Raw genomic sequence first — 16813 nt, forward strand, 5'->3', positions numbered from 1 at the left:
TTTTACAGAAGCTGTGTACACAACTCCCACTGAAATTTACTGGTCAGGGAAAAAATACCCTAAAAATCATACACAGGATGTCCCAAAACAGTCATACCCAATGAATATGACTGAATGAAGCACCAGCTAAATAAGAGAATCACTGGAGTCCTTGTGGTTATGGAAGGAAAATTTAATGAGCAAAAACTGCAATCAGTGGCTGAGCTGTTACGAAGCAGAGTGGCTAAAAGAAGTGTGATTATAGTAGAAAAGTGTCAACTCATTTGTTATGAGGGCCAGATTTGACATAAATGAGACTTTGTCAGGCCAGGCCATGTTTGTAATAAATTATAATGCCGGGTAGCACATGCACATATATAAACTTTATAAAGGGCACAGACAAACAAAATTAGAGATGTAACTTAAAATAAAACATGCTTAAAATCAGGGCTTTTTTGTAGCAGGAACTCCTTTGCATATTAGGACACACACCACACACCAATCCTCCTGGAGCTTACAGGACTTAGTACAGGGCCTACTCTAAGCTCCAGGAGGATTGTCTACGTCAGGGGTGTGTGGTCTAATATGCAAAGGAAGAAAAAGCAACCACTTCGAGCTGAAAAGGTATAAGGGTGAGATAGCCGGAAGCATTGCGGAGACCAGCAGTCCTCGAAGTAGCGATTGACGCCTTACGTAGTAGCTGTAGGCGGTCTGCACGGATGTGGCGTTTCTTCTTTGCAACTGGATTAGAGGAATCCACCTTGACCGAAGCTCTCCCGGATGTTTCCTCCGGATGGCGCCGTACCTTTTGGTATTCTTTCATCCCTCTCCACAGCCTCCCGTTTTGATTGGCTTGAGTGTCTTATTACGCAGTTTAACAGGCAACAACGCCCTCATTTATCTAAATTGTGATTGGTTAGCTCCCACGTCAAACAAAAATTTCTCTCCCCCCCCCCCCGAAGAATGGGGAAATGAGTGTCTATGTGACACCAAAGGTGGGTGACACGTAACCTGGCATTGTTCGGGGCGCAAGTGACGTTGGCGCAGTGTACGCTCCGCAAAAGGAGCGCGGCGGCGGCGCTGCTGCTGAGAGAAAAATCGCCGCCGCTGCCGCCACCATGGAATCAAAAGCGACTAACCAACTACTGTGCGACAGCCTCATCCTCTGGGTAAGGGACGGAGGCCGGGCTGGCCAGGGAGGGAGAAAGGGAGAACTCACGCCGCCTCCCCTTCAGATGCTCTAATTGGGGCAGGGGGCGTCCCATGACAAAGCCGCCTGTCACGATCCCGCCCATCGCCCTTAGGCTGCGCGCAGCCCCGAGCAGCTTCTCACAGTCACTCACCTTTCTGGCTACTCCGTGGCGCTCAGCCAGCCGCCCTAAGGCACAACACAGATCCAAGCAAAGCTCCATAGCTAGAGCGACAAGATTGTGCATGTCTTCTGAAAAGCAAGCCCACTTTGTTGAATGGAATTTATGATTGAATTCAACAGAACTCTGTTTAATAAGTAGCAAATAATTAGTAGATTGTATTTGCTACCTTTCTTAAGTGCTATTGGACTCTAGTTTAATTTCACTGCAACATACGGTTACTCCTCTGGAATCATTTTTGGGTTGTGTCCGCTTTTATCCTGAAATAAATTACACTGAGTAAAGCGGAATTTAAATATGCAGACAGTGGGACTGGAGATCCTATAGAGGTGCATGTAGCATGCTTCTAGTTCTCTTCCTCGTCCCTCTCTAGACATTTAGAGTAACAATTAAGTTGTCCACTGTTTTGGATAGCACTGGTTCAAAGTCACAAATTTTACTTGTATACTGTGTAGCATCCTGTAGGTTGCAGTAAACTTGCCTGTAAATGTTTTGCCACTAGTATGCCTCCACCCACAGCATTTATTTATTTAAGAAACAATTTTTACCACTTATCTATGCTTTTTTAATGCTTATAGATTCTGTCATTGTCCACATCTTTTCTCTTTTGTGCCCCTGTTCCACATACCAGTTACCTCAGGCAGTATTTTCAGTTCACTACAAGCAAATCTAACATGATGCAAACAAATCCTGCTTGTATTTATTTGTATGCAGGTCCCAGTGAGTTCACTGGGCTTACTCCCAAATAAATAAGATGGCAGCTATGTTTTATAATCCTATGCCTGATTGTTGATATAGGCTTACAATAATAGTGCTGTGTAGCGCAGCCATAATTGCTTTGCCAGTCACTTTGTTTTAAGAGTTGACTGCAATGATGCATGTTGCTAACAAGTTTGCTATCAAGATAATTTCAATTTTTTTCTACGGTGTAACATAAAAGGTTTGCTCAATCAATGAATTGTGTTTAGTTCTTCAAAATCAAATGTCATTAACAAAAGTACAATATAGCAAATATATGAGAGTAGACAACAACTGAATAATCAAAGTTAGATAATGACAAGTGGGGGTCCTGCATGGAGTACACCTCATTTTCCCCTCCCCAATATTGCCTTTCTCTTCCCTGAAATCCCTTATAGCCTCTCCCTTTTTCCTAGCTTCCTTTTCTCCTTCCTATCCACTAGTCAGCTTATTCCTGTCTAGTTTTCCCACCTTTCCTTCCTTTGCACCCTCTCCCCAGGAAAGTTGGCCAAGCTGAACAGTTCTGACCCTTGGACTGGGCCCAGTTGTACAGTGGAAAACCCACAAGAACTTGTGGGGGATGCTTCACTTTTACCGGTATCCCTTTCCCCACAGAATTTCCTCTTTCCTTCCTCCTTGAAAGCCTATCCTCACCTTTCCTTGCTTCCTTCTCTCCTTCACACTTACCAGCCTACTTTATATCTGCACCCATCTTCAGCTGTATTATTGTTTATTTATTTCATTTATACCTCACGTTTCTCTACTATGGAGATCCAAAACCACTTACATCAGTCTCCTTTCCTCCATTTTATCTTCACAACAATCTTGTGAGATAACTTAGGCTGAGAATGTGTAACTGGTCTTAATATCACCCAGTGAGCTTCCGCATAAGAGTAGTGATTCAAACCTGAGTCTCCCAGATCTTAGTCTGAAACTCTAACCATTACACCACACTGGCTTTTGCGGGGGCGTTGCTGGGCCAGGGTGAATCATGCAAGTCAAGTGGTAACAAGTTGTACAGTGCTTGCTTCCTTGTCTGGCCTCGATGAGTCCTCCTCATCTTGGAAAGGGTCCTTGCCCTGCCTTTTACCAACAGAAACAAAGTCTTGCATTGTGGCTATACTTCACAACTACCTCTGAGAAGCCATTTGTTTCTTAAAGCAGCAGGTGCTGCTTGTATTGGGAGAGGTTAGTCTCTCCTCTTCCATACTTTTTGTGGGAGGGTAAATTCCAGATTTTTCTGCAAACCTGTGGCTTTTTGATGTTTTGCAGAAAGATTTGTCTTGTCTAATTATAGCTCCAGTCTCTGGACTGAAGTGTCCACAGGTGGGGCCATGGTGAGAATTAATATATAGATTATGAGTCTGTGTTTTGGAGAAATACAGAATAACAGTTTATATTACATTATCATCATGTCAAGGAACAGCAACTGATTGTACAGATTTGTATCAAATCGTATGGACTGCCAAAGTAAACAAATGTACTCTAGAGGCAAAGTGTTCAGATCCCAGAGCAAAAGCTACACAGATATTTTCCAAAAATTTGGGACTGGGCATCATATAGAGAAAATAGCAGGAGTCTCCAGCGTGGTGCTTGCAGACATTCTTCTTGTCTCCAGCCACATGTTTTTAGAAAGTGGATGGGGTCAGGTAGGGAGTTGGCCAGCAGGGCTTCTGATTGGCCATTGGAAATCTGATTGGCTGAGATTTTTTTTTAAAGTTGCTTCAGTAGCAGCAGCTACAACAGCAAAAGGATCTTTATTGCGTGACTGCAGGTAAGCTGTGTATAGTCAAGATAATGTTTTAAACAATATTTTCATTTTAAAAGACTTTCTGTTAAACACAGCTTCTGTCTGAAATTTTACTAAAGCTACTATAAGAGTCATGCACATCTTCCTGTGGCAATCATTTTTTTATATGAATATATTTATTATTTTGACCCTTTACATCAAACTTATCCTTCTTCTCATACAAAATATACATCTAGTCCTCCATCGCCTTTTACTAAATATTCTTGTTCAGTCCTTTCAGTCTAAATGTTCTTATTTCGGTCCATATTGAGGCCTTCTCGCCTTCAAGTAAAACAGTCATTGTCAGTCATTTTGAGGTAGACTCAAACTTATGCAGCAGCTATTATGTGGTTATGTCCACTGCTCAGTGTCAGAAAGGTGGACCAAAGGGGCCCACATGATCAGAAAGGTTGAGGACCCCTGGATTACAGTATAAAATGTAGTGCACAGTAGTTCAATTTTATTTAAATTTAATGTTATGGTTCAATCAGTGCAAGAAGCTCATAGAGTATAGCTTGTATGTATCCTGCTTAATAGCTCCGGTTTGCAAGCTTTTCCATAGCTAAGTAGATAACAGAATTTCACATTGCATGTTCTGTGTATTTAATTTTTTTTGTTCAAAAATAATTTTTAGAAAATCTGTTTTCTGGCATCTTGCAAACCACTGTCCAAGGTATGAACATAACTATATACATTTGAGAAGGAAGCCAACTTGCTCATCAGAGCAGCTGGGGTTTCTAGAAGGAGATTAGAGAGAGCTCTAAAAACTATTTTTGTTATATTCCATATCATCTGTTTCTGTGCTGGATTGTAGTGAATTTTTACTATAGTTTACTATAGTACTATACGTTTTAATAGCTTGAGAAACCAAATTTCTATCCTTATTTTATAAAGTAACTAGGAATAAGGCCCGTTGTGGAGAAAAAATACAACGGGCTCTAGAAAGAGGCTCTGGGTGAGTGCCCCTCACCCTTGCTGTCTTCCCACCCAAGTGAAGGCATTCATTCCTTCCCCACCTCAAGGGGAGCTAATCTCTGCCATCTGGAGAACAGTTGTAATACTGAGTGATCTCCAGCCCTCACCTGGAGATTGGTAGCAGTAGTTCCCCAGGAGGAGATGGCATTGTACTTATCTGAGGTCCCACCCCCTCAGACCCCACCCTCTCCATGCCCCACCCCTTAAATATCCAGGAATTTTCTAACCTGGAGTTGGCAACCCTATCTTCTTCCCTTTATCTGCCTCTGACTTCAGGTTTCCATTGCCTTCCTCCTCCCTTCAGCCTCTACATAGGGATGGGGGGGAGGGACCAAAGCAATTTACATCATTCTCCTTTCCCCCCATGTGATCTGAACAACAGCCTTGTGAGGCAGGTTAGGCTGGGAGTCTGTGACTGGTCCAAAATCACCCAGTAAGCTTCCATAGCAAGAAGCTGGGTATAGCAGATCCCGCTCTGAAGCCTTAACTCCCATGCCACAATGGCTGTCATGGGAGGTTGCTGCTGAACAGTAGCAAGCAACCAAGGCATAGGATAGCCAACCCCAGGTGGAGCCATGGCTTTACCTGCCCTTCTGACTTCAGGTTTCCTTTGCTTTCCCCCTTCCCTGCAGCCTCAACATAGGAAAAGAACAGACTTTTTTCTCAGTGTGTGTGTTGGGGGGCAATGTAGCTTACATCATTGTCCTCTTCCCCTTTGATCAGAACAACAACCTTGTGAGGCTGGTTAGGCTGGAAGCCTGTGACTGGTCTGAAATCACCCAGTCAGCTTTCACAGCAAGAACCTGTATCTGGCAGACCCCACTCTGAATCCCTAAATTACATGCCTTCTTCAAACTCCACCACAGAATCTCCAGGAATTTCCCACCAACCTGGAAAGGTATCACTAAAGGCCTCTGGGTTAGTGCCTCCCCACCCTTGCTGTCTTCCCACCCACCCAAGTGAAGGCATTCACTCCCCCCCCCCACCTCAAGGGGAGCTTATCTCTTCCATCTGGAGAACAGTTGCATTTCTGAGTGATCTCCAGTCCTCACCTGGAGATTGGCAACAGTCAGAGGAAAGGCCTCTCCCTCAGAGGCCTGTAGCAACACCTTAGGAATTTCCCAACAACTACTAAAGGTCTCTGGGTTAATGCCCCCCAGCCTTGCCGTCTTCACACTCACCCAAGTGAAGGCATTCACTCGGTCCCCCACTTCCAGGGGAGCTGATGGTCTGTCATCTGGAGAGTAGTTCTGAGTGATCTCCAGCCCTCACCTGGAGATTGGCAATGGTAGTTCCTGGGGAGGAAATTGCTGGTAGTATCAAGGCACCCTGAGGTGCCTTGAACTACAGACAACACATCTCTCTCCCCATCCTGGAGAAGATCACTGCTTTTGGAAGGTGGACTGTATGCCATTCTATTTGCCTGAGGCTTCTCCCTTTACTGAGAAAAGTAGCCTGAGTGGCCTAGCAACAGACTCTGGCTAGCACTTCGAAGGGGGCAGGAAACACTTCCAGCAGGGCCAGGCCTTGGGTAAGCTTGGGGCAGAGAGCCATTGCAGTCAGCCATGTCAAAGTTCGGCTGCAGGAACTGAAGGCCTCAAACTTGGGCTTCAGAGCAGCTTTGCACCTTTTTTGCTGTCTAGCGGATGGGGCCACATCTTTGCCACAGATGGTTGCAAGTAAAGGTGGAGAAGCAGTGGAGATGATTTAGGAATGTTTTAATTAATTATTGATTATTGACTGATTTTAATGTGAATTTCATTGTGAATTTAATGTTTTTATTACTGTATTGTTTACTTGAAATGCTGTTAGCCGCCCTGAGCCTGCTTCGGCGGGGGAGGGCGGGATATAAATAAAATTTTACATTACATTACATTACATGTGTCTCTGTCTGTGGCAAGTTCATTTTGGTGACTGGGGGAGTGCTTGACAGTCTATAGTGGGCAGGTGACACTGAGTAGAGCCAATAGGAAAGCCAAAGGTTGCAGAAGATACTGGAGAAGCAACAGAGATGTGTCTCTGTCTGAGGCAAGTTTGTTTTGGCAGTTGGGGGAGCATCTCACAGTCTACAGTGGGCGGGTGATTGAGTAGAGCCAGTAGGAAAGCCAATCTGGTGACGGAGGCTTCATTATCCAATTGCTGTTGCAGTGCAGTCTCACCCAGTCCCAACGAATGAAGGAGCTGAGATTTCCCAAAATGAAACCAGTTTTATGTTTATAGATTTGAAATTGTTTGCATAGATTTGGAAGTAATTATTTTAAGTGAGTCTAAGGGAGCAATCCTGAACAGGTCTACTCAGAAGCATACCCAATGTTATTCAATGGGACTTTCTCAGCGGAAACCATATTTAGGATCACAATTTATGTGCTTAACCTGAAAAATGAAAAAGACTTCCTTGTCACTCCTTCAGTTTGATGGTCAAAATTGCCATTTGAGCTGAGTGAGATATCTTTGGAATACTGAAGGAAAAGCACAGCTGAAGCTCATTTGCATATTATGCCACACACCCTGACACTAAGCCAGTCAGAACTGTGTTCCTGCCCCAAAAAGCTCTCATTGTCACAAAACCAAGAGACTTTGAAAAGTGAAAAAATGTGTTCTTAACAAATTGTCCCACATATTAAAATTTCCCCTACTGGTTAGCCAACTAAATCTAAAAAAATTAGTCTCCCCATTTAAAGAAATTAAAGTTCGTGACTTTCATTTTTGTGTTTCAGTGTTGTTTCTTTATTTGAATAGGCTTTCACAATGATGTTTTTATTTTATTGTTCTCTCAAGTACTAGTTTATAAACATTTAACATTATTTCCAATCATATGCAGCTGCAGTCTGTGGTGTGTTAATTCTCCTAAGTAATTTAATCTTGATCAGGAAAGGAATTAAGTGCTTATTGAAGTGATTCTTAATATGCTCTTGGAAACGCTTAAGGCTGTGTGTTCAAATGTGTCTAAAACACTGTCCATATTAAGTGACACCAACACTGTAAACAGAGAATGCCAGTACTTATGAATCTGTAGTTTTAACCAATGAGAATGGCCAACAGAAATCAAATTCAGTTGTTTGAGAACACACTTAGCAATTACAGGAAAGCCAGAAGAAGCTGAATACCAAAAACAAGTGATATGAGAGGTGGATAGAAGGTTTGATACTGAAAAATATATAAATATTTAAATAAATAAAATGTAATAAAAGCTGGACCGTTATATTCTGATGGTACATCTAATGGTGGCTGTTTGCTGGGATTTTTGCAAAGAATAACGGACTGTATGGATCCTCAACTGAACCAACACCATCTTTTCCTGTATTTTTATGCAAGAGTTTGTGTTCATGATCACACAAATTAGTGAGACCTTCTCTTTTAAGAAATCATGAATATGCACCCTTGTTTTATACTTTTGAAGCAAACTGGTAAACTATACAGATTCTGGTTTTCGCTTTTTGTTTTTAAGCATGCTTAAGAGTACTGTCAATCCAATGTCAGTATATGCAGTATGAGTACTAGTGAGAGCTAAGTTAGCTTGTTTTGTAGACTGGTCTTAAAATATAATTAGAATTTTGTTTGGGTGCCTCGTAGTTGAATCACAAAGGTATATTCTGATACTGTAGATTCTACCTACTTAGCTTATGTCTTTAATCTTGTGTTGGCTCCACCCCAGAATTCATTGTTTGATGGTTGTGATATGTAATACATTAATACATGTTTCATTTGACAACTGTCATATTCTTATCTCTTGTTACTGATTGGATGTTAATCCTGCTTTTTATGTTAATATATGTGTTAGACAATTTACATTTCTGCATCTGCCTGAGCAGTCTGAAGAAATATTTAAACTTAGGGCGTTTTCACACTTACCTTAAGCTGGAGCGACGTCCCTCTTCACCGCGCAGCGTCTGCACGGTTTTCGCACTAATTGCTGCGGAGCACCTGGAAGAGCCGCAAAGTCCCGCGGCTTTTGCAGCGCAAATGTAAACCGCCAAAAACCGGTTTACATTTGTGCCGCAAAAGCCGCGGGACTTTGCGGCTTTTCCAGGTGCTCCGCAGCAATTAGTGCGAAAACCGTGCAGACGCTGCGCGGTGAAGAGGGACGTCGCTCCGGCTTAAGGTAAGTGCGAAAACGCCCTTACTTTAGCACTTAGAAAAGCTGGAGCTTCTTGCCTATGCGGGTTTTTTATATACCGTTTGTAGTTTTGTTATTCAACTTTTATTCTTCCATAAATCAAGCTCTAAAATGAAAATCAATGTATCACCTTTTGAAGTACTGTTGAGCTGATTGAGATATAATGCACAGGTGGATAAGTATCCAGTCCTGACTTTTGCATGATATACATGGCTTGTAGAATATAGCCTCCTCTACAAGTGCCCAAATAAAACTGCTTCCTATTTCTAACTACCAACTTTGATACCAAAGTTCATAGTTGAATTCTTAATTGGAAAGCAATGAAATGAAACCACCCACAGGCAGGGCAGGGGTTTCTATGTACTCTGCACTCTGAGAATTCAGAAAATGATTAGTTTGTAATTTAAAAAGAATGCCATCCAAAATGACCTGATGGAGACCGGATATGCTTATTTCTTTTGGAATGGTGCAGTTGAGAATCAGTTGAGGGAAAGGAGAGAATGAAGCTCAAACTCTGTGTGATGTTAATATGTTACAATGGGGATTTACAGCAGGACACCAGCTGCAGATTTCTCACAGGGACTCAATTTAGAAGCACTTCAGGGGTCCAATTTGGATAAGGATAATGGTGCGGGGTGGGAGCTCCTGCCTTCCCCCCACATAATGTTTTTTGGCCCAGAGCAGAGTAAAAAACATTTCTGGGGGCTACCTTGGATCAGAAAAACAGTGTGGTGGTGGGGAGGCAGGAGCCAGTTTGGTGTAGTGGTTAAGTGTGTGAACTCTTATCTGGGAGAACCGAGTTTGATTCCCCACTCCTCCATTTGCACCTGCTGGAATGGCTGTGGGTCAGCCATTAGCTCTGGCAGAGGTTGTCCTTGAAAGGGCAGCTGCTGTGAGAGCCCTCTCAGCCCCACCCACTTCACAGGGTGTCTGTTGTGGGGGGAGAAGATATAGGAGATTGTAAGCTGCTCTGAATCTCTGATTTAGAGAGAAGGGCAGGGTATAGTTCTGCAATTCTTCTTCTTCCTCCTCTCGTACAGCTTGGTTCTGATCCAAATTGGGCCTCTGCAGAGCTTCTGCACTGACGTGCCATGGGAAATTATAGCTGCCATATGGCTACAAGTCCCCATGGCGATCACATGTAAAATGTAATGTGGGGGTTGGGCCTAAGACACACAACTCAAGCCTTTAACAACTTATAGTATCCTGGGTGTGTGAATATGGATCAGGTGAAATTTCAGTATGGCTGGAAATGGTAGAAGGCTGGAAAACATAGTTTGAAAATCACCCTGTATGATCCTCTGGCAAATCCAATTTCTTGTGGGAATTTTTAGAATGCCTTCTCAATGAGGAATCAATGGAATGACTTAATTTGTCATTTAACAATGGTGGAGTATAGTCTTCCCTCCTCCATTTTATCCTTGCAGCAGTCTTGTAGGGTAGCATAGGCTGTGGAATTATGACTAGCCTTATGTGACTTATAGAACCATTATAAGCAGACTTACCATCTTCTAAGTCCATTAACTTCAAGGGACTTGGAAGGATGTAACTCTGGGGTAGCACTGAGTGAACTCTGTGCAGCCTGATCTCCTGGGTAAGTCTTCAAGAAAGCTTCCATTGGATGCAAAATGTCTAGTAAAGCACAAGAGTGGAGTCTGGTTTTATTTATGTTTGAATTTTGATCCTGTTTTGATCCTGTTTGATTCTCAAAGTATCTTTCAGGGAATATAATGATATGATATAAAGTATAACAACTAATATATCCAATTTAAAAAGCAGGCTCACGTTGATGTGAAGAAGAAAACTGCAGATTTATACCCCACATTTCTCTCTGAATCACAGACTCAGAGTGGTTTATAATCTCCTATATCAGGGGTAGCCAACGGTATCTCTCCAGATGTTTTTCGCCTACAACTCCCGTCAGCCCCAGCCAGCATCTTCTCCTCCCACAACAGACACCCTGTGAGGTGGGTGGGGCCAAGAGGGCTCTCACAGCAGCTGCCACAGTAGCTGTGGAAAGGTAGACAAAACTTAAATCAGTTTTGATCAGAAATACAGAGGTATTTCTCAAGCTTAATGAGGTCAACTGCCCTTTGCTCTTTCATGTTCTCTCCCTTGTACTGTTTGTAAATTGCAGTGTGTGTTCTGATCGTTGGGGGTCCTTTTTACTCCTATTGTACTGGAAAGGAAATTGAAGTGAGTAGTATGGTGAAACTGACAAAACTGTATTTTCTCCCAGGCATATTTGCTTCTGTTTTATTCCTTTTCTGTCCAAGGGAAATACTTTAAAAAGAATACTTTTATTGGCAACTTGGTGGCATGCTCAGTGAAGTGCCCAAGGTTTTTACAGTGTCATAGTATAATTTGGGTTTTATTTGATGCCTCTCATTAGATTAATAAAATAATATTTTGTTTGGTTGAGATTAGATGTTATTAATTTGCAGCAACCAGAAGCACATCGTTTCCTCTTCTTTTTAAGGCTGCTAAAGCCTACATGAGAATTAGGCTTTTTTTGGTGTACAGGTTTAACATAAACATTCTGAAAACTGAGCTAGGTGTCCTGTGTGTTCTTTCCTTAGCTAAATGGTGTTTTGTTGCAGCCAAGTAGTAAGCCCAATACTTGCACTGTATAAATGTATGCAGGTTGTTTACTTCTTCATATGCCTTTGTGTAATGCTAACAATAATTTGGTTTGTCCACAGAAGTATTTATTCCTGTTTCTCTCTAGTTGCAGACATTTAATACAGCTGAATCCTTCAAGGATGTTCAAGACTTAACTAATGGTGTTGCTATGGCACAAGTACTTCATGAAATGTAAGTTAATATGTATTACATTTTTTTTTTATTTCTTAAAAAATGTTTCATTTAGGCCTTTTTCGCACTGGTATGTTTGCTTCTCGTGTGCCGCGGGTTTATTTTCCCCAGATCAAATTTTGTTTCCGCACTACTGCCTCAACTTTGGTGTGTTGTCCGGAGCAAATGGTTCCGCATTTGCTTTCTTTTTTTGTTGCTTGCACACATGGTTATGTTATAGCGTAACCGATAGATGCTTCGATCTCTGTCTGCATTCTGATTGGTCTTCAGTATTTAGCCGCCACTGCTTGAATTTTTTTTTTTTGGGTGGGGAGGGGGTTTCTGAAGAAACAAAGCTCAGGGAACACCATAATAAAAAGAGCCCGATAAAAAGGAGGAATTTTGAGGGTGAAACAAGAAGCTGGACAGCAACGTGTGTGTTTCATGCACGGCTGGATGAGTCAAAACATAGAAATAAGCATGATTAAAATTATTTTAAAACATTCCCAGGGCGATGCAGAGGCTCAGCAGCAATGAGCAGGAATCGATTTCAAAATAGCATATATCTGAATGATACTGAAGAAATGGTGGGCGATGACCCGAAATTACATTGCAATGCAAAAGGTTTGGCCTTTTTTTAAAAAAAAAATCACGAGGCACCATTGCAGCTCAGCAGTAATGAGCAGCAAGCAATTTCTTAATAACATGGCATTTGAGCGGAATGATACTTTAGAAATGGCCCGAAATTGCGTTCTAACGCAAACGGTATGCAGGTTTTTAAAAAAAGAGGCCTGAGGCCCCATTGCGGGCGGTAGCAAGAAAAGCGTTCGCAATGCCACTATATTTGTCATCACAAAGGAGAATGGTGGGCGTGAATATCTGCCAAGGGGCTGGCAATCTTCCCCCAAATGTGTGATTTCCACATACACAGCCACAGTTTTAAAGAAGGAGCAAACAAGGTGACACCACAAAAATCAGGTGTTCAGAAAATCCGCGTTAGAGGCAGAAAAGAAGGAGCAAATATTTGATCAGGAGCAAAATGTGTAGAACTCTTCACTAAATCTGGTGCACAATCCTGACCTGATATGGAGTTGGAGTCTGTGCGGAAAAGGCCTTAGAATTACAAGAAGAATCAGGAATTATAAAGTGCTGCATTAATGAAAATGTCAGTTACTTAATCATGATTATAGAAAGAGTCTTCTTTTGAAATGGTCATTATCATCTATATTCATGTTCAGAAGTCAAAGTACTTTGTGCATAGCAGGAGCTTGTGCGGTGTGTTGCAATAGCTGAGTACCACTGAAGAAGGAGTGGTGTTGGTACTGAAACCTGCCAAGTGGATAGGGACACGGCACCAGCCAAGTGACATTATCACTTATACCCACGCTGGGTGCTAGCAAAGTTGTACACCTGTACTGTGCTGCAGAAACAGCCTCTGTGCCTCCGTTGCCATCTGCTGAAAAGAGGGATTTGTTTATTTAAAATGTTTATTAGCCTTTCTGCCTTACTGGAACTCAAATAGAAGAGACATCAGGGTGAAACTAAACTATTAAAACATTTATATGTAATAGGAAAAACCTTTTGGCCTCTACTTCTGAGTAGACTCTACTTCTAAATAATCTAAGATGTGCAATATAAATGTGCACAAAGGCACTTTGATATTCCAAAGCTTCTACCTTTAAACAGACTGCAATATGAAACACAAGATTGTACGCAGGCACTTAGACATAACCTCTTTTCCCAAACAGTCTGCACTAAAATGAATGCAAGGGTATCAAGGGATCCTTGGATTGCTAGTCTCCAGATTCTCAAAACCATTTATTTTTCTGCAGACTGTTTGAATCCAAAGCTGAGTGAAAGCATCCTGAAGCACAACAGCCATCTGATATTCCAAAGAGACTGCTGTGTTCAGCTGCACTCTCAAGTTGCAAACCTGGCTTTTCAAGGGTAGTGTAACCCTAACCAAGTCAGAGGAAATCTCAAGTCCCTGGTCTGCGCTTCTACAGCCAAAAGTACTTCTGCCTTGTCAGGGTTAAGTTTCAGGTAGTTCACCCCCACCCAGCCCATTACTGACTCCAAACTCATGTTTAGAACATAAACATCTTAGAATTAGGTGGAAAAAATGTGGCGTAAATGTTTGGATGTTTCTTTAAGAGAACAGTTGTCATGGGAAGAGGTTATATAAGTCAGATGTAGGCAGTGGGAGTGAATGCAGTTGTAGGAATGTGTTTTAATTTTTTATTTGGCTGAGACATTAATAAACATATTTTGGAATTTGACTTAGGCATTATTAAACAGACATAACAGAAATAAAGGTATAGCAGTATATCATTTGCAGCCCAAACCTCCTGATGACCTCTCCCAGTGGCTTCATGTAGCTATTAAATAACATTGGAGAATAAGATCAAACCCTGTGGACCCCATTGGCCAGCAGCCAAGGGGCAGAGAGCAATCCCCCAGCACCAGCTTCTGGAGGTGCCTTGCTGTGTTACTTTGTGCATGCATGTACAGCAAGGGTATCAAGGGATCCTTGGATTGCTAGTCTCCAGATTCTCAAAACCATCACAAAATCAGTTAAACATAATACATTTTTTTTGTTTTCTTTGTTTTCATTTCTTTTTAGTCTTTTATATTTTCAAGTATTTTGCACAATCATGAAGGTATATGGAAGATCATACCAAATTGTCTGTGGACATGCATGTGGTTGTGGCAGTGCAGTTTTATTTAAGAATAACTATCCATTTTATGGATTCAGGTGGGTAACCATGTTGGTCTGAAGCAACAGAACAAAGTTTGAGTCCAGTGGCATCTTTAAGACAACAAAGTTTTATTTTGGCTATCAGCTTTTGTGTGCATGTATGAAGGGTAGATATCCCTTTCTTCAAGCTATCCCCAAGTGCTTCTTTTATTACCATTTTCTTTCTACTTCTCTTCTACATTATCCATTCTTATCAAACAGTGTTGGTTTAACTATTGGGGGAAGGAAATGAGGAAGGAAAAGAACCCATCGTTTAAATGTTTAGTTAACTGAATTGTATAATTATATTTGTGAGGCTTTAATATTCTTTACTGGGCAAACCATCTTTGCCCAGGAGGGGAAACAGGGTTAGAGTTCAGGTGTGAACTTCAATCATTTCTGTAATGTTAAAAAAAATACTTAATTTCTTTCTAGTGATTCTGCCTGGTTTGATGATGCTTGGCTAAGCCGTATTAAAGAAGATGTTGGTGATAATTGGAGAATAAAGGTAAAGTCTTTGTCCTTTTATTCAGTAAGATTTCATGGCTGTTCCACAAATAAACATTTTTTATATTACTGGAGGAAGTTTAGTTTAACAGTTTAAACTCTGAAGGGGACAGGTTTGCGCCCTCCAGTAAAAGACAGATTCATGTGCAGAGTTCTTGTGCAGAATTCACCCATTCTCTGTTCTCGGTAAGACTGCTGCCAGAGAAAAGTTTGTGTTCCAGCCACAAGAACTAGAAACCAGCTACTCAGCCTTACCTACTTTTGTTCCTGAAGAACTTTATGAATCTCAGACAGTGAAAAGGACTGACAGTATAACAAAGAGATTTTTGCTTTTTCTGTGTTATTTATTGTATTTCATTTATACCCTACCTTTCTCTCCAGTGGGGACCCAAAGCAGCTTGCATCCTTCTCAGCCGTTTGACCCTCACAACAATGCTGTGAGATAGTTTAGACTGGTAGTATGTCACTGGCTCAAGGTCACCCAGCAAGTTTCCGTGACAGAATGGTGATTCAAATCTGGGACTCCCAGACCCTAGTCCAACCCTCCTACAACTACAGTGTGCTAATTATTTTTTGTACTGTCAAATCTGTTGGATGTGATTCATATTGAAAACTGCCTTGGGTCCTGTTATATAGGGAAAAGGTGGGGTAGAAATTTAAAAAGCAGTTTTACATGTATAACAGTGCAATCCTGAAGGATGCCTAAATGGGGGTGCCCAGTTACTAGTGCAGCAGCAGCATCAGTGCCCCGGCAGTAGGACTGCAGGGGCTGTGTTGACATCCCAAGCAGCAGTACCTTCCCACCCACAAGATGTCACAGCTGTCATGGACAGGAGAGAACCAGCCAGCCCCAGGGACTCACCCCAGGGTCACATGATTACAGGGGAGGCAAGCATCAGGGCCATACACCACCAGGCCATGCCCATGGCACACACACCACCCCCTTAAAGGCACCCCCCCACACACACAGAGAATGAATGCAGCAGTATAAGCAAACATGGAAGGGGACCACCAGCTTACACATCAGGAGGGGATCCAAGCAGGTTTCCCCAGGAATTAAGCCCCATGTGAAGCAAAGGGTTGACCCCCCCCCCCCGAATGTGGCACAGGGATAGCAAAAATACACATGGCCAGCCACAGGTAGTCAGTGTCAGGGGTACCTCCCACCTGAACCTGGCTCTGATTAACCCTTCCTGTGTTGGTTGTAAAGTGGAGGGGGCCATGGACTGGTGCAAGGCCATGGATCACTACTGACAGTTCACCAGTGACTACAAGCAGCCCCTTGTTTTGCATCTGTCACCTATCCATGCCCCTAGTGACAGCTACCAGCCACTTGGGCTGTCCAGTAGCTATCCCTTGAGTTGCAATGAGGGCTTCCAAACACTGCTGATCCCAGACCACAGCATCCTTCCACTTGTACTGGGTATCCAGCTGGGCTCCCTCTCAGTGGGTTCTCACCTTTATGAGAGGATGGGGAGGTAAACTACATTAGGCGTGGGCACCAGATTGATGGGTCTGAGAGTGGTCTGAATCTCTAGTCTCACCAGGGACTGCACCAGCTGCACCATCCAGGGCTGGTAACCCACAATAGTTTCTCCCAATCACCCCATCCAACTCCTGTCCTTGGATACGAAGTTCACCCCACTGTGACACTTCATCCTCATATGCTTACCTTGGGGATTTGCCAGTGCCCAGGGTCCACAGGGTGCGACTGAACAACAACTAAAAGGGTCCACAGGCAAATGACCCAGCCTTCATGACTTGTCTTAAAGTGGTGAGAGCATAAAGATGTTTCACAACACTGGCAG

The 16813-nt window shown here is 42.5% G+C and overlaps 1 protein-coding gene across 2 annotated transcripts in view; it reads left to right on the plus strand.

The window, feature by feature from the left end:
- Positions 1–906: 906 nt before the first annotated feature.
- Positions 907–16813, plus strand: part of HOOK1 (hook microtubule tethering protein 1) — a 72103-nt gene continuing 56196 nt past the window's right edge. The window contains exons 1-3 of one of the 2 annotated variants that reach the window (XM_060231896.1): positions 907–1148; positions 11697–11782; positions 14934–15006. In XM_060231896.1, the coding sequence (XP_060087879.1) occupies positions 1098–1148; positions 11697–11782; positions 14934–15006 (210 nt within the window). In that variant the 5' untranslated portion in view covers positions 907–1097. The remainder of the gene's footprint in view (positions 1149–11696; positions 11783–14933; positions 15007–16813) is intronic. The other variant, XM_060231897.1, reaches the window with a different exon arrangement.

The sequence above is a fragment of the Heteronotia binoei genome, chromosome 2 (genome assembly GCF_032191835.1).
Source record: "Heteronotia binoei isolate CCM8104 ecotype False Entrance Well chromosome 2, APGP_CSIRO_Hbin_v1, whole genome shotgun sequence".
Taxonomy (NCBI): domain Eukaryota; kingdom Metazoa; phylum Chordata; class Lepidosauria; order Squamata; family Gekkonidae; genus Heteronotia; species Heteronotia binoei.